The sequence below is a fragment of the Lichtheimia ornata genome, assembly GCF_029851405.1.
Source record: "Lichtheimia ornata isolate CBS 291.66 chromosome Unknown scaffold00044, whole genome shotgun sequence".
Lineage (NCBI taxonomy): Eukaryota > Fungi > Mucoromycota > Mucoromycetes > Mucorales > Lichtheimiaceae > Lichtheimia > Lichtheimia ornata.
In genome coordinates this window covers 177461-203507 of record NW_026695364.1, presented here as the reverse complement: position 1 = coordinate 203507, position 26047 = coordinate 177461, and the positions used below count along the sequence as shown (strand labels likewise).

The window sequence follows — 26047 nt, the reverse complement described above, 5'->3', positions numbered from 1 at the left end:
AACTTTTTGCCGCGTGGATAATTTATACACACGCTATATTTTTTTACTTTATGCCTCATGATTTACATTCGGCAAAGGAGTCGAGGGCAGTTGTTTATTACAGACAGACTTTTTCACTCTTTTTGCTATTTTGACTACTGCTGCAGGTAAGAAAGGGGTTGCTGTAGAGGAGCGAAAAGGGGGAAAACAAGCACTAGAATCGAGATGATGTCCATTTTACTCTCGCAGGGAAAAGGCCAGATTGACATTACCCGATTTCTTTTCGCAACCTTCTTTATTGGGGATGCAAGAGCTTGACTCATTATGGAAATCACCTCCAGTGTTTATGTGTATGTTGCGTGCATTTGCCTGTGCTGCTACTGTGTTTGTCCTCTAATGGTTTCTCCATCGTTTATATAAAGCAGCCGAGTTTGCATCCCTTTTCACAGTTTCTTTTTTGGACGACTTTCTTCTCTCACTTTTCCTTATTTCTTCTCTCTCTCTCTCTCTTTCCACACACACACTCACCTATACACAATGTCTACAACACCTATCGATTATGTGCATGCAGACAAGATGAGTTTATTGCAACACCAGTTGCCTTCGCCATCTGAAGATTGTACACAAACATTCAGCTTCCCTTCACCTACATCATCAAACGCCTCATCCATTGACAGCGGTAGTAGCCCTAACACGTCAATGTTTTTCGACCCAAATGCGTTCCAAAATTTGCCCATGTCGGTGTTGCAGTCGATCACTGCACTTTACCAACCAACTGAAGAGCTTGCACATTCGCCTGTTGTTGCTCAACCCATGTCGACAACGCCCTATTTTGACGACATGGCAATGATGGTACCTGCCACGCCGCCACTGTTACCTCCGTCATCTAGTGCTATCAACACTACCCCTTCTACTTTTGAATCAACCCCTCCACCATTGGCATCAAGCGCCACAGCTACTGCCACAACACCTACTACTCATCAACAACACCAACAACAGGAAAAACCAAAGAATTCACGCACACCACGACAGCTTGAATGTTACAATTGCCATGTCACGAAAACCCCTTTGTGGCGTCGCACACCCGACCGTGCTCATTCATTGTGCAACGCTTGTGGTCTCTATTACAAACAATATGGCAATCATCGTCCATTGCATATCCGCCAAAAGCAGTCGTCATCATCAGCAGGAGCAGCTTCTTCCACAGGATCCAAGAAACGTTCCCATGGTGATGCCAACATCCACAAAAAGCAAGATGACAATGACTTTGGCCTATTGCAAAAGTTTTTACAGCAAGAGAATAGCCAACAATGTGCCAATTGCTATCAAACGACCACACCTCTTTGGCGGAAAAATGAGCTAGGTGAATCCGTTTGCAATGCCTGTGGCCTTTATCAGAAACATCACAACAAGAGCCGACCTTTGGATGCGATGCAACAACAACAGCAACAGCAATGCAAACGACGTCGCCCACTTTTGCCTTCAGAGGATGATGACAACACCGATTCACGTTTCAGGGAGCTCTTGGATCGTATGAATCCTGAACAAATGCAAAGTTTCCTCGTGATTCTCGAACGACGATGTGCTCTTTTACGATCCATGCTCTCTGGTGAAGAACAATTAGCACACCATCATCACCACCATCAACCTCCCACTCCAGCATCTTCATTAGCATCCTCTCCTCACCACCAGCCATCATCATCATGCTAATGGTGCTAGGCTACCCCCCCTTCTTCCATTATTCTTATCACATTTATTATACATATCATCATCACTCTCACACCATTCTTATTCACATATTCTCTATCTCTTTTTTCATCCTACTCATTCCAAATGTCTCTCTCTCGCTATTGTTCTTTGTCGTCGTTCTTATACATATATTTTTCTACCTATGCCAAAACCACAGCCCCCCTTTTTCACCTCTCTTCTTCACTCGTAAACGTCACATCCCTTGTCTCATTGCCGTCTCATTTGCACTTGCCGGAGTTTTTTATATATGATACCTGCCCTAATGTGTATACAAACCACCCTGACTAGTGTTGGTTCTCCTTCCCTCACTCCTCTTTGTCAATAGTTTTGATAAAAAAGAAAGAAAAACAGTTATCTAGTGCATTATTTCAATTATGTTGTTCTTTTTCCCTTCTCAAGGAAAGAGCTTATTACTATGTGAATGTACATGTCGTTCATCCTCCTCATCATCATCATCTATCCCCCACCTCTAGACATGCTAAATAAAGGACATGCTTACTTACTTTAACATGATGTTCATTTACCAAATGTTGTAAAAGTAATTTAGGGACCTCTTTTTTGCACAAGCGTTGTACACGAAAACCACATTAACCGTAATCGGATCAAAAAAAGGTTTGTGAAACACGCTGCACGGTGACAGTGCGCCCATGGCGATTAACCCGCCTTTACCTTATACTGTCCCGTTTCTATGTTTAAACAAGCTTTCGTGCAGCTTTTTACAACGGCAATCCCGACGGCTGGCATGTAACACAACGTAGTACTTTTTCATGTTCCACATTACGCATAAATATTGTACACTGGATAATGAAGGACTGCAGAAATATAGAAATCGGGAGGAGATACTTTGTTGAAAAACATCGACTAAAACTTGTATATTCGATCAAACGAAAAAGTAAGTGTATGATAATACAATGCGGGTTTACAATTACAAATCACATGTTGGATATATCTAATATCGGTTGTTGTTGCTGCTACCACTACCGCTTCCAAGTACTTGAGCTGCTTGGTTAGCCTAAAGAAGCATTGTACATGAGATGAGTTATCTTGACGATCAAAAATAGACGTGGGGGAAGCTTACCTGAACAAGCGAAAAGCGATGCATTTCCTTTTTATCCATGCTCATCTTCTTATTCATGTTCAAAAGACGCTTGCCAAAGTTACGAGGTTGTTCAAGGGATCGGAGGGATCGAGTACGGTTGGCATAGTAACGAGCGGATGACGTAGTGGAAATGATGGATGCACGACGTGAATCAAGACCACCCGCCATAGGTGTCTTGTTTTCTGCAAGCGTGTTCTTTGGCGTGAAGAGGAATTGCATGGCGAATTTGCAGAAATCCATGGGCAAGAACCAGCAAATGTTCCAAATCCATACAATACCAGCCCAATCCCATCCACAGCCACGCATGTATGTGAAGCCCCAATCAGCGTATACGGCAATAAAAGTGGCAACCAATTGGGCGACAACAAAGGCACACATCAAGTAGACTGAAGGACGCTCCATAAAGAACCAGCTTCGTGATCGAGTAATAAAAATCAGTGCTTGTGACATGACCGATACTTGTAAATAAATGATCGAGTGATAAACATGGTCGTTACGATCAGCTGGTAGCTCAACACCAAACTTGTCGTGGAAGAAGGTGGTATGATAAATGACCGATGCAAAGACAAGTGTGGAAGCGGCTTGATACAATCCATAGACAACGGCATAGGTAAAGATCTCACGTAAATTCCATTGATCTGGGTAAGGTGAAGGCTTGACACGATCGGTGGAAATGGTCATGATAGTACCATCGTTGAGCACGGCGATGATCAGCACTGGGAAAGGAGGAAAATCATGCTCAAAGGCAAAACACAAGACCGCAAAGCCAACCACCACACGAATGGTGATGGAGCATGCATAAATGGCGTAATTTCGCATACGTTGGAAAATTTGGCGTGATCCAATAATGGCTTCAACAATCACGGATAAACCAGGCTCGGTCAATACAATATCGGCAGCCGAACGTGCAGCATCAGAAGCATCAGCTACAGCAACACCCACATTGGCCTTGGAAAGAGCAGGGGCATCATTAACACCATCACCCGTCATAGCGGTCATGTGACCCATGGCTTGCAATCGTTCAACAATCTCATACTTGTGCTCTGGATAGACACCAGCAAAGCCATCCGCTTGTAACACCATGTCATCAATGCTTTGGTAACCTGATCCTGCAGGTGGGCCATCTTTGAGTGCCTTGGATAAGAACATGTTGTCACCCATGCCTAGACGACGACCCGTTTCCTTGGCAATAGCAAGCTGATCACCCGTAATCATCTTTACTTGTACACCAAGAGCAATGGAGCGATCAATGGTTTCTTTTGTATCCGAACGAGGTGGATCGTAAATGGGTAGCAAGCCAACCAAACGGAAACCCAAGCCTTCACCTTCGACATGTTTGGAAGGTACTTCATCCACTGCCACAGCCAATGCACGAAGACCACGACGAGCAAATTCATCAACCCCTTCATTGAGTGCCTTGATTTGTTCTTCGGTCTTGTCACGAGTGCACAAATCAAGAATGGTATGTGACATGCCCTTGGTTACTCGTAACACGGCACCATCCTCCACGCGTCGATAGGTGATTTCGGTACGCTTGACAACAGGGTTGAAGGGCTTGAATTCGAGTTCTTCAATACCATCACGAGCCAATACAGGATCAGGGAGCGAGTTGACAATGCAAAAATCGATAGCATCTTGATTCTCGGTACGCGAGGCATAGGCTGACAACCGAATGATATCGTCGCCATCAAACTCAGCATAGGTCTTGATGGTAGGCTTGTCGACAATGAGCTTGTTGAGCGTAAGGGTGCCGGTCTTATCAGAGCATAGAATGGTAACGGCTGCCATTTCTTCGATGGCGGTGATGCGAGTGACAATTGCCTTGTGTTCAGCCAATTGCTTGGCACCAATAGCCAAGGTGACAGATAATACAGTGGGCCTATACCATACAAGGTTAGCATCACATGATGACCGGCAAGAAGAAGGTGCATGAATCATCTCCTTACATTGCAATGGGAATACCACCAATAAGCAACACCAGCAAGTTATCAATACCACGTCGATATTCGTAACGGAAGGCAGCATACATGACAAGGATCTCGACCACGACAAAGATACCAATGGATACAAGGCAAAAGTTACCAATCTTGGCAAGGATGGTTTGTAAATGGCCAATGTCATCGCCTGCATCACCCACAAGCTTGGCAGCTCTTCCAAAGAACGTGTTGAGACCGGTACCAATAACGATGGCTTCAGCTTCACCTTGCTTGACTGTGGATCCTGAAAAGATCTCATCTCCAGCTTCTTTGCCAACGGGTAACGATTCACCCGTAAGAGCAGCTTGATCAATCGACACTTGACCATGAGCCTATTAGAAAGGATGAGTCTACTTTATGTACATGAGGATCTTTATGCATGCAATACATACCGTTAAGAGACGACCATCGGCAGGAACGACATCACCCAGCTTGATACTGATAATGTCACCAGGTACCAACTCTGCAGCTTCCATGTTGTGCCATTCACCATCACGTCGGACCTTGCATTCGGGTGCCAATGATTCCATCAGGGCCTTGACAGCATTGCCAGCTTGTCTCTCCTCATAAAACCCAATCAACGAGTTGGCAAGCAACAGCAACACAATGCCGATAAAGTCTGGATAATCAGGAGGTCGTCCACCACCATTCGCCAATGCAATCGACACAATGGCTGCTGCTTCCATCACCCACGACAAGGGATTCCACATGAACCCAAGGAATTGCAAGAACGGATTGACTTCTTTTTGTTCAAGCTTGTTGGGACCAAACTTTTCAATACGTTGTGCCGCTTCAGATGACGTGAGACCTTCAGGTTGTGTCCTGTGTGAATGCAAGAAAGGATCAGCTTTGGAAGAAAAGAGGGGCTTTTGAGAAATGAAGATACGTTACTGCAACAGCTGCAAGACATCATCCGTTCCCATGGTCGATAGATCAAATTTGTCCTTATCATAGAGCTCCTCCACTGTCAGCGTCTTTACATTCTCAGTAGTAGGTTTCTCAGTCATTCTAATGAGTGGATAAAGCGTATGGTCTTCTTGTTCTTGTTGTTGTTGCTACTGCTGATGGTGATGGATAGAAAGAGAATGTACAAGGAGAGAGGGAAAGAAGAAGAAAAAAGTGAAAGAGAGAGAGAGAGAGAGAGTTGCTGCTGCTCATGCAAACCTATTCAGCATCCCCCTTAAATAAAGCCGGCTTCCGAAACTAATAGAGTTATTGCATCAGCAGCATGTGGATGGTTGTTGTTGGGAGAACAAAGGGAGAGGGAGAGAAAGAGACTCAGAGGCGTAAAACGGGTTTAGTCGCGTATGCATTGGAAACAAAATTTGCCTTTAGGAGAGAGAGAGAGGAAAGCATGCATGAAGCAATAATCTGGTGTGGAAAGTGGAGAAAAATCTTAAAAGGGTAAGATTACAGAGATAGGATCAAAAAAGCCCTGGTAATTGCATTGCAGCAAGGTAAACTTTCCCATCCGGTGGTATTATTGTTGCCTGACATACCGTGCACTTTCATTAACAAGCAGGTCTTGTACCGATATGGTGTTTCTCTACGTATTACTTCATTATGCCCATACTCATACATACACAAAATTACGCTTGGCATTATTACCATGATGATGATGCTTATTGACAATCACGCTATCTTCAACATGAGATCAATTTTCTCCAAATATCAAGTCTTTCACATGTGTCTATAATTTCAGGATCAATCAACATGATTTAAACGGCAAGCGGCGGGAGGGAGAAGATGTCAGCACGGATAGCTATCGCGAAAAGGCAAACATGCTGCAGCAGCAGTAAGAGATTATTATGATACCGCCATCATTGGACGACGCGCAGGCCACACTTCCTCCCCTTGCTGTACATGATGCACATTCCCGGAACATGCACCACCACCACCACCCTATCAGCATCATTCATATGCCCAATAATTAGCGTCTTGTACTTTTTTGATCATGTCAGCAAACAAACTGATCGTATTAGTCTTATTAATAATAACAACAAGCAGCTAATCCTTGTATGGATATGCACTGCATACATACACCATGTGTGTGCGGGTTTTTCTTCTTCGTCCCAATCCTCTCACAAAAACAAGTAAAACTTACATGGTGGCCACTACTCCTAATAACTGCTAAGGATGCATACAGCTGCATGCATCTGGTTTTGCGCATGTGGCACCCTAAAAAACTCAACAAGATGATGGAATTCTATACGCGTATAGATGTTTTAAGCGTACGATGATACTCGCATGACATTGAATGATACATACAAAACACAGGGGGGAAACAACCCGCTTTCATCCTCCTTTTTTCCGCCGTGGTGGTGAGAAATGGAATATACTGCCTCTCTGTTAGATGTGATCAGGATCAGCGCCTTGCATTAGAATGCATGTTCAGCCGCTTACAATATCATACCTACTACTATCTGTATCCATCCCATCCCCGTTAAAGATTGCTTGTCAATGGGTGTATCAAACCATTCATGGAATGTGTGTAACAGTATTCCCAAAAACCCTTTGCATGTGATGAAAAAGGTGGTGCGATCATCGATTGTTACGGCGCCGATGACATATCGAAACACCGGAAGGTTTTGATTTAGGAGAGGCATAACAACAATATAAGGTTATGTTTAAAGCACTGTAGATCACAATGCTTTGCGTGTGTGCGCACCCTGACAAGACAACAAACCTTCTACGTATATCCCTATTGATTGCCTCTTGGCTGTAGAACCTTAAAGTATATGTATGCTTCCATCCACCAACGCACACGATACGCTCATTAATGCAACACAGCCATTTTACCTATCATCGCAATTTGCTTGCACGTTTTCTTGGCTTTCTTCAATTATGGTACGAGTGGATGATGCGATCCATATTATCCTCAGGAACATTTTACCCATTTCATAGCAGGCAACCTGCTCCTCCTTTTTGTATCAACCATACAATCAAAACGTCACTTGATCTTCTCAACCAATTTATAGAATGCCTTTACCATATTTAGCACTTGTTTGTTGTTGTTGCAATGTCATCAGATATGGAAACTAGGATACGAGGGTGATCATCGTTGTTGACAAAAGGTGTTCCTACTATCGCTGTCGACCAATCACGACGCGTGCATGGTAGCGATCCCATTGATAAGGAACACCACCACCACCACCTACATGTCACATCATGCAGTGGATTCATTTGGCTATTGTATTTTCCTATGACCCTTGTTGCTTTCTCACTTGGCGTTATGGGATTTATTTCACACCATCACTTTGGGAATGACAGCATCCTGTAATATCTTACAATTGCTAGTGTGAGCTATAGACGATGCGTAACGTGGCCTGTGCACCTCACTTTCTCTCAAATTTACATCCCGCTCAGGTGGCCCCTCATGCAACTCTTGGCTTTATCAGAATCTAGTTACTTGACAATCAACAAAGACCACTTTCCATATGCCATCACGCTTACAGCATATGTAAAACATAAAGGTGCCCGTATCTCTAAACTTTACAATCAAATGTGGGGTCTTTAATAGAACAAAGCTGCTCGGCTGAGTGAAAGCGATCTTGTGTCAAACTATGAAGTCGATCGTGGCCGATCCCAGATTCACCCAACGTCGCTACCAGCCAAAAAATATTTTCGTCGTCGTCGAAAAAAATTCAAGAGGTCGATCCACTTTGGCTGGTGGCGACATTGGGTGAATCTGGGATCGACCACGATCGACTTCATAGTTTGACACAAGATCGCTTTCACTCAGCCGAGCAGCTTTGTTCTATTAAAGACCCCACGTTTGATTGTAAAGTTTGGAGATACAGGCACCTTTATGTTTGTACGCGTGATGCTATATGAAGAGTAGTCTTTGTTCATTGTCAAGTAGGTAGACCCTGGCAGAGCAAAAGATGCAGAAGGAACTCTTTGGATAACTCAGCTAAGAAGTCAGGACTTCAGGGACAATGCATGAAAGGTACGCAACCCTCACTCTTATGTCATACATTGGCAGCTAATGGCCTTTTTTGTGCATTCCCAACTTTTGTGCATTCTATTGTAGATGGACGATTCTCCTGCTCCAGACATTCAGTTCCATGATTCAAGTAGCTTGATCCGAGCTGATTTGGTTGAGTTACGGTCGAACAAGGATTAATGAGCTGAGACATTCGAATGTATGCTGATGTATGGATTGATGTAATCTCTCTTTGACCGTGGCTCAGCCAAATCAGCTCGCATCAACATAATTGAATCATGGAAATGAATGTCTGGAGGAGGAGAATGCTCACATGTCATAGAGTGGGACAACAGTGCCGATTGTGAGAAAATTGCTGTTAGCTTGCAATGTATGGGCCATTGTCAATAGTATATAGTATCATCCTTCCATCCTTCCATTCATGCAAAGTAGCTAAGTTACACAAAGAGGTTCCTCTGCATCTTTTGCTCTGCCAGGGTCCAGCTACTGTACATTAAACAAAGACCACTTCTCATATAGCATCACGCTTACAAACATAAAGGTGCCTGTATCTCCAAACTTTACAATGAAACGTGGGGTTTTGAATAGAGCAATGGACTCGGCTTGGCCAACAGCATCTTGTGTGAAAGTTTCGCGTTCAATGTCGCAAACAGCCCAAAAAATATTTTTTTGGTCGTCGAAAAAAGTTCAAGGGGTCGACCCCGGGATCCAGTTTGGCTGGTGGCGACATTGCGAAATCTGGGATTAGCCACGATGAACTTCATAGTTTGACACAAGATCGCTTTCACCCCGCCGAGCAACATGGTTCTATTAAAGCCCCCACGTTTCATTGTAAAGTTTAGAGATACAGGCACCTTTATGTTTTACATATGCTGTAAGCGTGATGCTATATGAAAGAGGTCGTTGTTCATTGTCAAGTGGTATGACTATAATAGTGCCAAAGATGCAGAGGGGCGTGTTGTGTAACTTGAGTCAGTCAGCACAGGCGAAGCATGATACTTGTACACTATTTAGGAGTAGTTCCTAAAATGCCAGCTAATAACCCATTCCTCCCATTCACCTTTGTTGCCCAATACAATGCATGTGAACGATTGTCCTGCTCCAGCCCATCATGCCTATCCTTCAACTTTCATGATTCGAGCTAACCTGGTAGTAAGGTAATGGCTGTTGTTGGATCATCATTATCATGTAAAGTGTAAAATGACACACACCCTTTTGCTATACGTGAGGGTCATTTCTTTTATTTACGTGTACCTATTGTCTATCATGAGGATGATGGGTGAGTTGTGTGGGTGGGTGGATGGTGTGTATAGGGTAATGTTCATGCATCCATGGCGTGTACACAGCCCTGCCCTCTTGTCACTCTTCTACAACACACGAGTCCTTTGACACTAAACCTTCTCTTGCACACTCCTCTACCACGACCAATCGTAACAGCATTCATTCCAGCAATTGCTATGAGCAAGGGCTTTACTCCATTGTCTCAAACAGCGTTCTTTAGTTGCAGCAACTTGCCTTACAGTCTTGTTCACGTGGACAACAGATTGCCATTATATAGAAGCAGCTTTATTTACATGTAGCAACTTGGTTCAATACATACGACTTCTTGTGGATACGGATATGGATCTGAATATTGGTTTGCTATATGGGGATGGATGGAAGTGTATACGTTGTCTGGTTTGGTTCCCTTGGCCCATTTGGAACGTGATGTCTATTTTGGATGACACGCTATCAGCCATCAACTACGCCACAATACAAGTAACCTTTATGTAGCTGGTTGAGCTGTGATGGAAAATGACCAAGAAAGGGATTGACCAACAGCCAGATCGAAAAGGATCGGCAGCAATATTGGGTTTACAATGGTTATGGAAGGAAGGATACGATCAAGTGCAGTGATGAGAAGTCTTGGAATGTTGCTTTGGTTGCTTGGCGCGTCATCAATAGGAACGATGAATCATACCCTATGCATACGGCTGAGGAGGAGGATGGTTCGGGTGGAATTGAGGAGAGGGCTTGTGTCTTTGACGAAAGGAGGTGTTTCACAGCTATGGATGATACTGGAATAATACTCGAGCCAAAGCATACAACACCTATTTTGCAATCATGGATGAAGGGTGATCATGACAACAGCAATCAAGTATAGGATGATACAATTATCCCTAATGACTCTATATGTTTCGCCCATATGTACCCTATTCAATTTGGCTATATTGTTGCCTTATGTATCATGTATCTACTTGATAAACATCGTCCACAATGCCGTGTCTACGTGTTCTTCGACTTTTTATTGAATGAAAGTTGGATTCAACATAATACTTTGGGTATCGTACGATCAGCTTAGATGTGCAAGGGGTGGATCACTTGGTTGTTTTCTGCATTGAAAGGGAGGCAGCAAATTTGAAGGGTGGAGAGCGAGATAAGGTTGATACATACGCGGATATCATATGTTTGGTAGAGTTAAACAAATGGGTTACACAAGTTGGTTCAGTAGTGGAGTTGCATTAAGTAACCGATTGATGTGATGCGCACAGACCTGATAGCTTTATTACGAGGGCTGTTCTCAATTGAACTCTTGAGCATTGATCATTCTTATGGAGCTAAGAGTATAGGACATTGTTGAGGGCACGTATAAACAGTAATAGCTGTAGCAAGCGGGGTGGCATGGAGTGCACGAATTGGAGAGAACACGAGGAACAAAGAGGCCACTCTTCTTCATTTCCACTTCACAAAAAAAGGTAAGCTTCTCCATTTACAAACTACAACGCGTTAATTGTTGGCATTCCTTACAATGTACAGCGTCCATTGGGGTGAACATGTGGTCAATGGCGACACTGTCCAGTTGCAGACATTCAACAACAAGTACGCGCGCGATCTGCCCATGACTCAAGCTTCCATTGCAATACAACATGTACGTTCCATCGCTGCATTCCTTTATTATTCAAGTTGGGCATTGTGGTTCTAAAGTTCACGTGTAGTTTGCTGTTCTCGCGTTCATACGAGATTCAAAGGGGTCGTCGTGTGTCGTGTGTATTCTATTCATGGTTGCCATCAAGGAGACGTCCCAACACATTGTTACTTTGGGTATGTCGACATGAAAAGCGAATGCTATCGTTGTTACCTTACATTGCATTTACTGTAGCTTGGACACGTTGGATGATGGTACCTCTGGCAGCAACAAGACATTGATATCAAAGCAAGACCGCTGTACGTTGGCTCAATGGTATGCGTGGTATTGGATCTACAAAGCGAAACCTGTTAATTAACAAGACTTACAGTGAAACAACAGCAAGATAATATGGATGACATGGAGATACGGTTTCATTTGAGGCAATGATGCTATTGAGAAATACCACAAGGTAAGAGTGTTCATTGTGGGATTGGTGTGATTCAAGTGGACTTACCAAACGCCTTACAGTGGCAGAGCCTCTTTCGGCGATACTATTATTATCACGGCTGCATGTCAAGGATGTCATTGTATAGTACTGTGCTCTCCTGGGGAATTTTGGCCCGGAAACAGTGTGACTCAAGATGCGATGGCAAGGCCAATTTGAAAAGGCATCCGCTGTGCACACGGCCTCCATCCAAGTACGGCTATTGATTTCCTTGCCTACAGAGAGAAGGTGGATATCTCTTATGATGCCAATTTCAGGATCCAATGAGAGTATGGTACATATGGTGGCATACCTTGACGCTGCAGGTTGATTATTGTATTGCCTTCGGATGGTGTATTTGGTTGCAATTCCTTGTGATCACCATGGCTCAGGTATGTATGACTCTCATGCTTTTTGGGGACCTTTGCTGAAACGCCTACCATTATTATTTAGAGGGACCATTGCAGAGAGGTACTTGTCTTTTGGTGCTTTGGAGTTTACAAGATCACAGCTATGATTGCTAAGTATTGTTGGATGAGTTTAGACAATTGTTTATGGTGCATCTTTTATAGGTGGATCATGTCAGCCATGAGGAAAACCGCATTTATCTCTTGGTGTCGTCAATCTTTATTTCATTTCTGGTGGTTGGTTACCAAGCAACGGGCGATTTCTCTGAAGAGTGTCCGCCAATGCAAGTCTCTTGTGAGTGGATTGTATCAGCAACAAGTAACAACATCCATATCGTTGGTGTCATATCAAGCTTTCTGGTTCTTCTCGTTATCGGCAATTCGGTGGGCATCCTGAAATGAAGGTCTCTTATCGATTGATCACATCAGCAGCAAGAAACAACTTGTATATCTTTGATATCAGCAAGCTTTCTATCTCTTGGTGGTTCTGGTTATTGGCGATTCCTTTGATGGATCTCTACAACCATACGCGTCTTATGGATGGATCATGTCATCAACAAGCAATGAGAGCCCGCGTTGACATCTTTGGTGTTACCAAGGTCATTTATGCATCTCCTCAAGGCATTCATCGTCAAGCTGCATTCGATTTCCAATGAAAAACGATTGCCATTCACATCGCTCTTTAGCCATATGTACGTCACTCCGCAGCTAGGATCTGGTTTGGGCTTTTCGATGCACAATGCTTTCTCGATTTGCATGTGGTGTTGGGCAGCAAGGGTTGTCTCGTTGTCTCTCTTTGTAAGGGCTCTTCGGCATCATGTAAGTATGCTATCTTTGGTGGTATCAATATTACTCAACCTTCTCACTGCATATGCCCATAAAGTATCGTTCCATCGCTTTCAAGCCGAGTGCCACCGTATCGGGCCTTATCAACAAGCGGACGATTGCAAAGAACCTGCTGGATTTGGATATCATCAGGATTGCGTGCATATGGCTATCATTGGTAAATGATGATCCGTTCTTTTCTACAATGCCTACCAACATTCTCTTTTATTATAGTGTGCGGACTATTCAGCAAGCTGCATGTCTTCTGGTGCATTGGGATTGCTATGGATGCAGCTGTCATTGGATGTCGACATGTTTTCGTGCATATGGCTATCTATCATTGGTAAATAGTGATCCGTTCTCTTCTTCAACGCCTGCCAACCTCCTCTTTGATTATAGTATGTGGGATATTCAGCAAGCTACTTGTCTTCTGGTGCATTGGGATTTCTATGGATGCAGCTGTCATTGGTGAATAATGATCCATTCTTTCTTTCAATGCTTACTAACACCCTCTTTCATATGGGTTATTCAGCGAGCTACTTGTCTTGTTCCCTTTGGATTCTTGATCGATGCAGCTATCATTGGATGTCGACAGGGTTTTATTCATATGGCTTTCATTGGTAAATAGTGGATGACCCGTTTTTTGGCTTCAATCTCAACCAACCCCCTCTTTTATTATAGTATGTGGGCTATTCAGCAAACTACTTGTATTTTGGTCCTTTGGAATATTCATGGATGCAGCTATCATTGCTAAATCGTTCTATGGATTCGGGAAACTGTTTACGGTGGATCTTTCATAGGTGAATCATGTCAGGGTCAAAGAGCAACGTCGAGAGCATCCTTCAGTGTCAGCTTGCCTTATTACATCGTTCGATGGTTTTCGTTACTGTACCACCTATTGGACACTTCCTTTTATAAGCATCTGCAGCGGCAAGGCAACAAGTTCTATACCTTTTGGTGTCGCCAAGTGTTATCTTGTCTTATTGTGGTCCTAGTTGTTGTCAACCCTTTCAATGGATATCCTGCTACGCATGCCTGTTATCGGTGGATCATATCAGCTACAAGCAAGAAGCAGCAATGAGCAACAGAGCCCACATCTTTAGTGTCAACAACATTTATTTGATCCTCTGGTGTTCTTGTTATTGGCCAATTGATTTCAAGAGCCATCTTCACCGCACGTATCTTATGGATGTATCACATCAGCAACAAACAACAATGTTACGTGTCCTTTTGGTGCTGTCAAGGTGTATCCAATCTCTCATGGCATTCATCATCAAGTATCGTTTGGAGAAACGGCTATCAGAATTGGTCACTGTGTCGACATCTCTACAGCAAGGAAATGTGTTCTGATTACTGGGTAGCGTCAAACATCGTGGGTTCTCATATGACACTGGCTAAGTATTGTTACCATTACCTCAAAGATAAATTAGTGATATGCAGTTTTATAGGCCCATCATTCCATCAAGCTATAATTTCGCATGCTCTTTGGTGCCATCAAAGTCTCTCCTTACAGCTGTCAATGGCGAATCCTATTGAGTGGAAGACGAAGATCAACATTTGAATTTGGGTGGGTGTCTCAGAAGCAAGCAAGCGATCTCTATCTTATAGTTGTGGTTGTCAAGGATACCGTTTCCATGGCTTTGGAAATCAGCTACCTGCAAGTCGTCTCTTTATCGGTGGATCTTCAGAGCAATGTTTTTATCGGTGCCATGGTGGATCTCATTCTTCAAGTACCTGTACGGATACCTTTGGGCATATCATCGTGTGTGCTATTTCATCAAGACCGGATTTATTTGTTGCAGGGCATGATGCGTCTCTCGTGACGCCTACCCAAGAAGGTCGCTTGATGGCAGCTACTACTGATATGGCGGATGTTTATTTGCTATGGGTAGAACGGGATGGTGCCTTACATACTCTTTTGTGTAAAGCATCGTTGGTAGCTATGATTCATTTGCGACAGTGTGGTCAGCCCTATCATGGCCCTATCAATTGCATTTGAGGATTACTGCCTTAGCCGTTGGAAGTTAGACTGCTACTCAGTGGCCTTGTGGTAGATATGGGATCATGTATTGCTTTTCGCTCTTATGGGTCGGCCTCTGTGGGCGTGGGATGCTATCCTTTTATCAGACCGAACATGTTGGCTCGAGCAGCACCTATAGAAGATGCTGTTGTTTACAATGGCAGCCCCCGTTATCCGGCTTGGTGCACCGTAGGGGAGAGGGTGACGGCAAAGCCTTCGCGTGGCCATCCTTGTCAGTACATGGGTTTCCATGGAAGCTAATTTGCCACCTTATCATATATATATTTGTTATGCATTCATGAGCATCACTAACATATCAAAGACCTCATGTTTGATTGTATAGTTTAGAGGTACAGACACCTTTATGTTTTACCTATGCTGTAAGCGTGATGGAGTTACTTTTTCCTAATGGATGGTGTCGGCTGCATGAACAGAAAGATGAAGAGCTGCTGAGTGTAATGGCACGTGGTAGTTACACACGAACGTCCTTGACAGGTTATTGCACACATGGATCATGATCATGATTGCCTTGAGGAAGGTAAGTAAGTATACAACATCCAATAGTGAAGGTGTGTCAATGTTTGTGTATGGCAATAATGGCTCCATATCGCATTTGGATTCTGCGGGAGTGTCGAGCTGCATAAAAAGTGACGCGCACGGACCATGCTTGATGCCTTCACAGCCGGGTTAGAAAGTTACGAGGGCATGCATAATGAAATAAAACATTATAGTGTATGGGTATGTGTTTGATTGGTAATGTAGAATTCACGTTGCTTTAAGCAGAGATCAAATCACTCTTTATTCATGATGCATTCGTTGGATGGGCATGGCATTGCTATTTGAGAGCCACATACATAATGCTGGATCAACAACAATACCAGCAGCAGTACACGATGATGATGTATATTAACGATGTTTTTATTCCTGAATACCCTATACTTTTACTGCAACCATATTCATCATAGCCATACAAGAGCAACACGTTATGACTTTGGGGTAAGTGGTATTGTATGGAAGCTCCCGGCTCAAAGGTCTGGCGCCTTAGCCATTAGGAAGCATTCGGCCAATGGAGACGCCTCAATTTCAAGTTCAGTTGCGTCGCGACGAGGGACAAATTACTGCGGATCACCCTGGCAACCTCCACCTTTTTGCTCTCAACTCAATCGATCGACTCGCATGGCGTGCGTGCTTTTCCTACTATCACGATGTTTTGGCCAAAGTAAGTTGTTTCTATCTTTTCGTTGTGTTGCTTGTAATACTCACCGTGCCTTGTTTGCAGCGACTTGGGGGACCTAATGGTGTGCATTGGAAACTCTTTGCCGCCCCTCACCAGCCCGGTTTCCACACAAGGCTTCCATGAATCCCAGCAGATCTTGATACGGAGGTAGCGAGGATGTTGGCCATTCCTCGTAAACTGGCTGCCCACTACGTGTCGGCGTGTTGTATGGGCGTTTGGCCGAGGACGAAACGCAGACCGGTAGCAGTGTCCAGGGTGCACTAATAAAAGACCGCTATCCAAAGATACCAACAAGTGGCTCTTGTTTGGGTAATGCCAAAGGATTCATTGGAAGGAAACTAGGAGGGAAGATAAGTATTCTTTCACCTATTTGCTCTCGCTCACCAAAAACATGCTACACTTTTCTCTATCTCAAAGACACAAGCATGGTTTCTTCCAAACGAGGTTTTGGCGCGTCAAGTCCCGGCACCTTAAAGTGGCATGTACAAGCGGCCTCGTCGACCTGGAATTGGTGCCTACAGGTAGAGGTTGGGGATAATTGAGTAGCGACCTTCTCGTTGGTCATCCCTGTGAGTACTTTAGCCTTGGCTTTAGGAAACCAACAGCTACTTGTTTATTCTAGTACATATCGTAATCATTAATAAACCATGTTCTTTGATTAACATACATTCTTGTCTTTGCATGTCTGATACTGTAACGCACTATCAAGTACGTAAATTGAAATGAAAACTCACGATCCTAGTGATGTAATCCATGTTGTCGTGGTATCGATGCCATCATTACCAAGTTTCATTCCATGCATTGTTTTATATGTAACCAAGTCTTTACTTTTATCCTGCAACCAAGACACAATGCTGTTAAAATCATCCAAGTGGAACAGCTGCCCACATCAATCATTAAGTTACTGTATCATTGTGCTTGATCCAGATGAAAAATGGAGTGCTTATCCTTATTACAAGACCGATCACAGAGCCACTTTTATTATCCCATCATCTAAGCTATAATCCACAAGCAACAATAAGAAAGGAATAAACTACATAGATAATTGCAATTATCCGAAGAACGATGCTTCTTGCTACCTTGCCATGGTCGTCTTCATCCATCATAGTCGCCGTAGTCATGACTGCCATCCAAGGCACACATAGAAAAATGGGATATGAGGAATCCATCAAGCAACATCATCTTGCCATGAGAAGGGTAAACCAAGCTTGTCAGTGTCATTGTGAGTCTTGTAATAATAGGTGGCATCATCGTCTCTATAACTAAAAGAACGCAACTCTGCAGGAATCACATAATCAAGTCATCATCGATGCCATCCCTCCCATAGCGACCAGGGGTTCATAGTTGCTCTCATTCATCCTCTCCAACAAAGAAAGAATGACCCTACCCAATTTCCCAATCCACACGGAGTACATAGCCCACCAACCTATGTGCATTGACAACAATCTCCAAAAGCCAAAAGGTACAGGCTGGGAGTCGAACCCAACGGAAGATAATGCCCAAAGTTGCACTACCTGACCAAGAACCTATTCAATAATAGTATCATACATCATTACACTATACGCCTTTTCGTTGTCTTGGTTCACTGCACTTGCCTTTTTCATATGCATAAAGACCTTTGTTGTTGCGTTGCTGGAAACCGAAGCCATGGTACAGTGTAGTCGAGACGCCTCAAAAACCAAACAAGCCAACCTCTTTGCGATCCAATCTCGGCCGTCTATACAAGCTAACATGTCAATGGAACAAGCTCTTCTACTCCATTGGGGGTTTTGAATGTACCTGTTGCACCCAAACGTGGCGAGCGGCATAACAACGAGCAAAAAGAGCGACGAAATCACCTTGACAATAGCACTTGAACACACCCTACCTATGAAGATTCAGCACCATATGAATACCATAGCGTACATGAACATTACCTTCACGGGATGTCGTGAATGGGATAAAAGGAGAGGAGTGTGTGTAAGCACAAGAGAAGCGTTTGTATCTCAAGCCGTGGAGCTGCTTGGTTCCCAAATTAAGATCCCCTCGGGTAGTGAGCTCACCTGGCAACAGATTAAATCTCCCCAACTACAGGCCCTTGCCTACACAATCAAATGCGGAATAAAGAGATCAGTGTTCTTAAAATGCCTAATGACACAAGGTGCTGGATTCCCATAATCCTTTTGGAAGAGATGCTGTGTGTGGCATAAATGACTAATCTGGGCATTGATTCATGCACATTCTTGATCACTAAATGTATGCGACAAATGTACTCATGCGTGCTGGTGAGTGTATATCAGGATCAAGGACTAAACGAGTGTCCTTTGAATGAAATAGATGACGGCCTTGTTCATCAACCAAATCGATATGGGAAACTTTTCACAAGTCGGGGTTTTTGCGATAATGCAAACAATAGCAAGATTCATCTTCCATGTACGTACGCAATGCCAGCAGTCGTCCCAATGTAAAAGTCAACATACGATTCAACAAGAAGGTTGGCTGTCACATGCGCGCTTGAAAATGACAAATGATTGTCTATCTCTCCTGGATCGGACCCTTTGTAAGAAATGTTGTTGGGTAAAAGGCTACTGCTGCATATATTATACGCCCCAAATCAGGGGTCATGGAATGATAGTACAAGAGCTTGAGCTTATACAATGATCCATGATGTGTGAATTATGGCATCCATTACAGGCACATAATGTTGCAAGAACGAGTAGGATTGCATCGGGTGTGATTAAAAAGGGTGGTTGTGGGAAAGAGGGTCGGAACAATGCGCTCCAATGCCAAGGGAAGAGATGTACACGAGATCTCAAACATTGGGTGTATACGCTTTACGATTTCCCACTAGAGCAAGTTGTTCTATACTATCGTACCGCTTATTTCAATAACGAATTGCATCCTTTTGCCAAGACCAAGCTAGACACTTTACCATGAGCAAGGAGTCAACATTAGCTTTTTTTCTTCTCCTGAAGCGGACCAAAACATCGGTTGAGCGTAGTATGACAAGGTTAGATCATGAACGGTACTACGAGAAACTTTACTGTGATTTAAAGGGCAGCGTATCGCGATCTGGATGTCTCACAGTGACCAGATTCACAATCTTGGCTCGTCAAGTGTACTATGTTTGCACATGAATATGACCAGTAAGCCCACTGAGCAAGCAAGATCCATATGTACGGTACGATGTCGCCTTTTTATTTTGTAGGACAGGACCCAACAAACAAACAAATAAACCATGACGGCCCCTAAGTCGTGTCATGCTCGTGATCGCACATCTCGATTAGGGACTGAGTCTCACCCCATTTATGATTAAATCGCACGTATTTATCACTCTTGTGTCCCAATTGATTGTATCGGCGGACATCGCCTATCTTTCTTTTCTTTGCAAGATCAGCCCATCACCAGAGCCAATGATGCTGACTTTAATGAAACGTTACGTGCTGGTGGTGGTTGTCTGCATATGTATTCCCTTTGAGCTTAATCTACTTACTTGTGCAACGAGGGAGTGTGGAAGGATGGGTATATTGATCTGTGCGGAACGTCATTGTCAAATAGCATAAAGACGTCAAGTCAAGGGGTTATGCATCAAGTAGGATGTCTTCTTTTCAGTTCGAGAAATGCTTTAAGTTCCTACGCAGCATATCCCACAGGGCAAGGATCTGCAGGTTTGGGTAACATCAGAGTTCCTTTAAATAGCAAAGGTTTGCCGATCTATGGTATGTATTGCATGCACACAGCTGAGCAACCCCATTCAAAATCAACGCAGCGGATGATACGTTGTAAAAGTGTCTTGTATTGGTAGAATACAACGTGTTGATTGTTCATGGTGTTCATCTAAAACGATTACTTTTGGAGAGTTGAATGCAATGTCTCGGGAAATGTGATTGCTCATGTGCCCGAGTAATGTATGCACGAGAGAACCCTTAAAGCATAAGACGACATGCAATGGATGAGGAAAGAGAGTGGATGATTCTGTAGGACAGCCAATGACACGAGGGAGATCGAATCGAGATTGAAAAGACCCGTGTTGCCCTTTTATGTGAACCATTGAATATAGGTGTGGGTGCTTTTGCTTTTTTCTTTCACTCTTTTCACTCTTCTTCTTCTTCCTCTTCTTCTTCTCCCCTTTCCCTTTGTCCCCCTTTTCTTTTGCTTTTTGCTTTCTTCTCTCGCTTGTCAGCTTACTTTATCTCTCTTTTCTCTCTCTCTCTCCTCCATCCTCCTTGTTTTGCAATTGTCTCCATGGACGTCTCTGACTTGTGCATGTCTTCAGATGAAGGCAGTCCAGCTTCCGATGTAATCATGAATGAGTACGTTGCCTTGTTTTCTATATATCGTTCGTCAACAACAACGCGTGTAAACCTTGTTTCCAGTGGTGGCTGTCAGCATGGGCAGAGCAAATGTGTCTTCGTATTTCAGGCACGCTTGATGCATCCTGTTTATTGAGCCTTATTCCCTTTTTTCCTTACACAATGCACATGGGTTATTGACATGTATTTTGATAGACAATCGACTCAACAACGACTTCCATCCATTCATGATCTCACAGGACAACAACCTCGACCCACAGCAATGGAACAGCAATCAATTGACAGTAGCAGCAGTAGTAGCGGCAACAATACCATGCATGTCATGCAATCACTTTCAGATCCATCATCATCATCCACCACCACCACCATTAATTTGACTCAGGTGCTTTTCTTTCTTCAACATACACACACGTTTATAATACACATCATGCTGATGGATGATATCCATAGGCTATCAATACGTGCACATCTCTTTGTCAGGACATCGAGGTGATGAGACGCGATTGCCAGGACTCGGCCATTTTGGAGCAAATAGCAACCAAAGCTAATACCTTGTTACATGTTCTCAAGCAAGATGACGTAAAAGTAAGTAGTAATAGTGCTTCCTATGAGAATTTTTATTGATGTTGTTATTAGCCTGAATATGCAATGATTCGGAGGGCACGAAATCTACAAGATGGTGTTCGTGGGAGTTATCGACGTCGAACAGTAAGTACAAAAGGGGGAGGATGGGGGAGGGCAAGATATGCATCTTCAAATCTTATTAACAACAATGTCACACACCTGTTTTCTAGAAGAAGACGACGCAAGTATCTTTAAGGGGGTTTGAACCTAGAATCAACTTTTTAACAACAACGTTTAGTGTAGGGCAACGGTGTCATTCATGTCATACTACAGAAACACCCGAGTGGCGGAGAGGACCTGATGGAGCACGGACGCTATGCAATGCTTGTGGTCTACGTATGTTATTGACTGAGACTTGGCCCATGATTCGAGAAGAGAGAGCTTATTTGTCATTGTATTAGATTATTCAAAATTGATGCGGAAAGGCTCGTTAACGGTGCAACACCAAAATGAAATTGAATCAGTAGCCTCCTCACCACGCGTAATTCAATATCCAAACCATATCGGTGGCCGTATGGGTGTATGTATTGGGCAACAGCAGGACGCTTTCATCAACTATATAGCCGACACCCCTCAATAGACCTATCTATCAACTCCTTTTTAGCTTTTGTTACCCCCAAACTTTAAAAGCAATCAAGATGTATATAAAACGAGATTGTAAAACGCGCATGCGCGATTACACACATACAAGTCATGGTTGAGAAAAGTGATAGTGCTTTGTGCTTATGATCCATAAGGCCTGCTAAGCATCTTCAGCATCGAGATACAACCTAGAATGCTCAATTGTGATCCGACATCATCGACTACAGATTCATAATAGTGCTTATGAAATGTAATAGCATGTATATATTCAATGTATAGGGTACTTCATATTATAAACGAGTGCTCCATGAAGGGCACTAATTTTAGTCTCCATGACGACTCAAAGTGACTGATAATGTCTCATCCGATCCGAGAGATTGGGCATCGTCGTCCACGGCAACGGCCTGATAATTGGCTACTGTTTTGGTTTCTTGAGGTCCTCGTAACGAATATTGCTTGACAAAAAGCGAACACAGGCATGCTATTCGAATAGAAAGGAGGCATGTTTAAAGGGATGTTGGCCACGCAATGGATGTAAGATTTACCTCCAAAAGCACATGCAGTGACTGTATACCACAAGTACGTAAATGATGTGGTATAGACGTCGATAGCAGCATCAAAGTATTCTGCTGGCAAGCCGTTGTAGACGTATTGTGGTGAATCAAAGATGCGCTGGGCATACTCCATTGGCATCACGCGCGGCAAGTTTCTCTTGAGCAACGTGTTGAGAATAGCAGATGCAGTAGCAACACCAAAGTTGGCACCAAGGATACCCAAGTAGGCCCCAAGACCTGATGCCACAGCTATAGCAAAGGATAAATCAATAAACATGTATACATACAAAGTGGTTCATCTTTTACCAATATCTTCATGACGCACTGATGCTTGAATAGCAATCATATTCGATGCCACGACACCACCCATACCCACGCCTTCAAGCAAAAGGGCCATGTAAATATCTATAATGATGGTTGTGGTGCGTCAATGATGATTGCTCATGGATCAAGGAAGGCATACGATCCCCTTACATGACCAGCTGATGGTGCGATTAAACCACCAAAAGAATACAAAGCAAATACAAAACAAAGCTGATCCAGTCCTTAATGCTGGCCTGTATCTTCCAGTGCGTGTGATGATTCTTCCCACAATAAAGGTGGTACTGACGGAGCCCAATTCGACAGGAATCAATCGAAGCCCTGAAAGCATGGCCGAATCTCCTCTTACAACTTGAAAGAACAATGGAAGATAATAAGCATAAGCGGAGAACGCCATACCCCATCCAATTCTGTAAATGAGCAAAGATGCAACGGTTCGATCGGTAAACAGCCGAAGTGGTATCACAGGCTCGAGTGCCACGTATTTTTCAACGTAGATCAACAAGCCAGCCAAGATAGCTGTTAAAGAAAAGAGCGACTACCACTTTGCGTAAGTAACAAGAAAAAAGACGTTCGCTTGTGTATGCACTTACAATGACAAGAGGTGAATCCCATGATTCGTCTTGGCTTCCTAAGCTTAAAGCAAGTGCCAAACACACGCTAGCACATAGGACAATCACATTTCCTAAGTTGGGTGGTATCATTTTAAAAGTCAAGTCCCATATGCTTTTGTGTCACATTGTACCTGCATAATCGATTCGCATCATTTGTGCCTTTAAACCTTGGATCACTCGAGGTAAATGGAGCGTGGCGGTGATGATGGCCATGGATATGAAGCAAACAGGAATACTTTTGATTGATGTAAGCATTAAGGTGAGCACATTTCTTTATCACTTACTTTACAAAGAAAACACCACGCCAACTGACATAGTCGGTCAACGTTCCCTAGTAGCGATGAAGCCATTAGCTGAAGCCCGTAAATGATATAGCCATGTGCTTACTCCAATGAAAGGACCGGTAAGAGTGGCTGCCGTAAAGCACACATCGATAAGTCTGTAGAATCCATTTTAGAGTCATAGGTAATATGCGTGATGGTGGATACTTACGCTTGATAATTGGCACGTTTATGCAATGGTACGATATCAGCAATGATGATATGGATCTGCGCACGGTCAATGTCAATCGAATCACGTCATACATAGAATGCTGTATGCTATGCTTACCATAGGGCCGATCTATTATCAAGAAAGCGATTGGGAATATGCATTAATAATCAATGACAGCAAGATGGGTTTATCTATGTACTTACACCCGAAGCTCCAATGCCTTGGAAGGCTCTAGCGATAATCAACCATATCATGGACTACATAATGGGCGTATAGGATATCAATGGATGCCTCTTTTCTTCACCACTCAGCCACAATGTCTCACATACCTGTGCAACACCGCAAAGGAATGATCCAACGGCAAATGTGGAGATGCTGAAAAGGATAATGTTTTTGCGACCAAAGATATCGGAGAGCTTTACCAACACGGGGTCTGCAGAAAACGTGGGAACGTTAATTGGTGTTAATGCATAACAATCAAACAAGCAACAAACATACTGAATGCATTCTGAGTTACAAGATAGCTGAATTACACGCCTGTGAGTATATAACAAGTAAGGATTCTAAATTTCATGTACCTGCTAGCAACCCAAGAAGAGATACCCATCGCTTTTAAATCGGATCCTATCCGGGGCAGTGCCGTGGACACGATCGAGCTATGATGGACATCATCAATAAGCCACATGATTTGGGATTATTCAGCAAATGGTAACATACTATTCGAGAGCTGCTGCAAATAAAGCGATCTGTAAACCTAAAAACACAAGTACAATGTTGCCTTGTTGTGTTCCTGTTGCTGCGGATTTTGTGTTTGTGGTGGTGTTGGTGTTGGTTGGGGGTATAAGGGGATCTGTTTCCACAGCCACTTCATTGTAACGATGATGATGTCTCGATGCATCCCCGTTATCGTCTGGTTGAGACATTGTTTTTATGTTTGATGTGAGAGAGAAAGTCAAGAAGAAAAAAGGGAAACCGAAAAATGGGCTGTAAGCGAATTATGTACGCCATGGCCAGCTGCTTTTGTGTATGTACGGAGAAAGTTTCCTTTTTCGTCCATACTTTAGGAGCTTTGATCCGTCTCGCTGCCATTAGTAATTAAGGTTAAGTACGTAATCCACCTTGTTTTCGAGATGATGGGATTATCAGCGAATGGCAAATGGCGCTTTATCATGACGGTGTATATCGTTGAAAGGTGTACGACGGCTTTGTGCAAGGCGGCCTATGCAGGCATGTAGTACCCCGACCCGTTAGTCAAGAAACAAGATCTTGAAAGGCTTTATCGGAGACGAGAGGAAAGGATTGTCCCATGTGTTCACTTTATGGCGTTGATACTACTCATTTAGGATCTTTTTTTACAGCCATAATAAAGACATGGAGAAGGTCGTGTGATTAACACTCTAATGCACGAGAACGCATGTACCTGGATTTCAGGAACACGTGAGTCATACTGAGTATGTATGTATGTAAAAGCTTTTTCATGCAACATCATGGTGGTGGATGTACTTTATGCCATCCTATTATCACCAGATCTCCGCACAGTAGACCACTGGCACCCATTTTCTTTGTCGTCAAAGCACGCTCATACTATGCTCTTCATTAAAGGAAACCATATACGAACATATCCACAAGTCAAAAAAGCCAAATTTAGGCACCCTTCTTGCTGTAAATGGAAACCGATGGCTCTTTTGGGCACATTTCTACTTTGCTATTTCACCAGCATACTTGTAAATGGTTTTATTGTGTGGTAATGATTGTATCATTGTCGTAATGGAAGCATGTGCGCTACGGGGGTAGGTGGATCACTGGGCCAATTTAGCTGTAGACACCCGCCAATTTTAATGCAGCACTCGTTACACTTGTCTCTTCTTTATCTTTGCTTTCCTCCATCACTTGCATTCCTTCTTCTCAATGCTGAACAGCATGCCGACTTCGAGTGCCATTGCAACATTCAACCGTAAC

The 26047-nt window shown here is 43.4% G+C and overlaps 6 protein-coding genes across 6 annotated transcripts; 4 read left to right on the top strand and 2 right to left on the bottom strand.

Moving 5' to 3' along the window:
* Nucleotides 1-516: 516 nt before the first annotated feature.
* Nucleotides 517-1689, top strand: O0I10_008401 (uncharacterized protein; the record flags this gene model as incomplete). Its single annotated transcript, XM_058488404.1, has 1 exon — nucleotides 517-1689. One exon carries the CDS (start codon nucleotides 517-519, stop codon nucleotides 1687-1689), a length of 1173 nt encoding a protein of 390 aa, XP_058340874.1.
* A 988-nt stretch (nucleotides 1690-2677) lies between these two features.
* O0I10_008400 (plasma-membrane proton-efflux P-type ATPase) lies at nucleotides 2678-5810 on the bottom strand (the record flags this gene model as incomplete). The annotated part of the gene is made up of 5 exons (XM_058488403.1): nucleotides 2678-2740; nucleotides 2807-4706; nucleotides 4774-5135; nucleotides 5196-5625; nucleotides 5695-5810. 5 exons carry the CDS (start codon nucleotides 5808-5810, stop codon nucleotides 2678-2680), a joined length of 2871 nt encoding a protein of 956 aa, XP_058340873.1.
* Nucleotides 5811-12503: 6693 nt separating this feature from the next.
* On the top strand, nucleotides 12504-13183 carry O0I10_008399 (uncharacterized protein; the record flags this gene model as incomplete). Its single annotated transcript, XM_058488402.1, has 4 exons — nucleotides 12504-12512; nucleotides 12574-12644; nucleotides 12693-12822; nucleotides 12881-13183. The coding sequence occupies 4 exons, from the start codon at nucleotides 12504-12506 to the stop codon at nucleotides 13181-13183; spliced, it is 513 nt and encodes a 170-aa protein (XP_058340872.1).
* A 1647-nt stretch (nucleotides 13184-14830) lies between these two features.
* O0I10_008398 (uncharacterized protein) lies at nucleotides 14831-15380 on the top strand (the record flags this gene model as incomplete). The annotated part of the gene is made up of 2 exons (XM_058488401.1): nucleotides 14831-15114; nucleotides 15281-15380. 2 exons carry the CDS (start codon nucleotides 14831-14833, stop codon nucleotides 15378-15380), a joined length of 384 nt encoding a protein of 127 aa, XP_058340871.1.
* Nucleotides 15381-20833: 5453 nt separating this feature from the next.
* O0I10_008397 (uncharacterized protein) lies at nucleotides 20834-22105 on the top strand (the record flags this gene model as incomplete). Its single annotated transcript, XM_058488400.1, has 6 exons — nucleotides 20834-20901; nucleotides 21097-21283; nucleotides 21352-21486; nucleotides 21538-21609; nucleotides 21696-21861; nucleotides 21927-22105. The coding sequence occupies 6 exons, from the start codon at nucleotides 20834-20836 to the stop codon at nucleotides 22103-22105; spliced, it is 807 nt and encodes a 268-aa protein (XP_058340870.1).
* Nucleotides 22106-22430: 325 nt separating this feature from the next.
* O0I10_008396 (uncharacterized protein) lies at nucleotides 22431-25011 on the bottom strand (the record flags this gene model as incomplete). The annotated part of the gene is made up of 15 exons (XM_058488399.1): nucleotides 22431-22588; nucleotides 22653-22910; nucleotides 22968-23066; nucleotides 23136-23520; nucleotides 23576-23667; nucleotides 23728-23831; nucleotides 23881-23927; nucleotides 23984-24035; nucleotides 24089-24144; nucleotides 24206-24217; nucleotides 24292-24345; nucleotides 24418-24521; nucleotides 24587-24612; nucleotides 24667-24744; nucleotides 24806-25011. The coding sequence occupies 15 exons, from the start codon at nucleotides 25009-25011 to the stop codon at nucleotides 22431-22433; spliced, it is 1731 nt and encodes a 576-aa protein (XP_058340869.1).
* Nucleotides 25012-26047: the final 1036 nt, after the last annotated feature.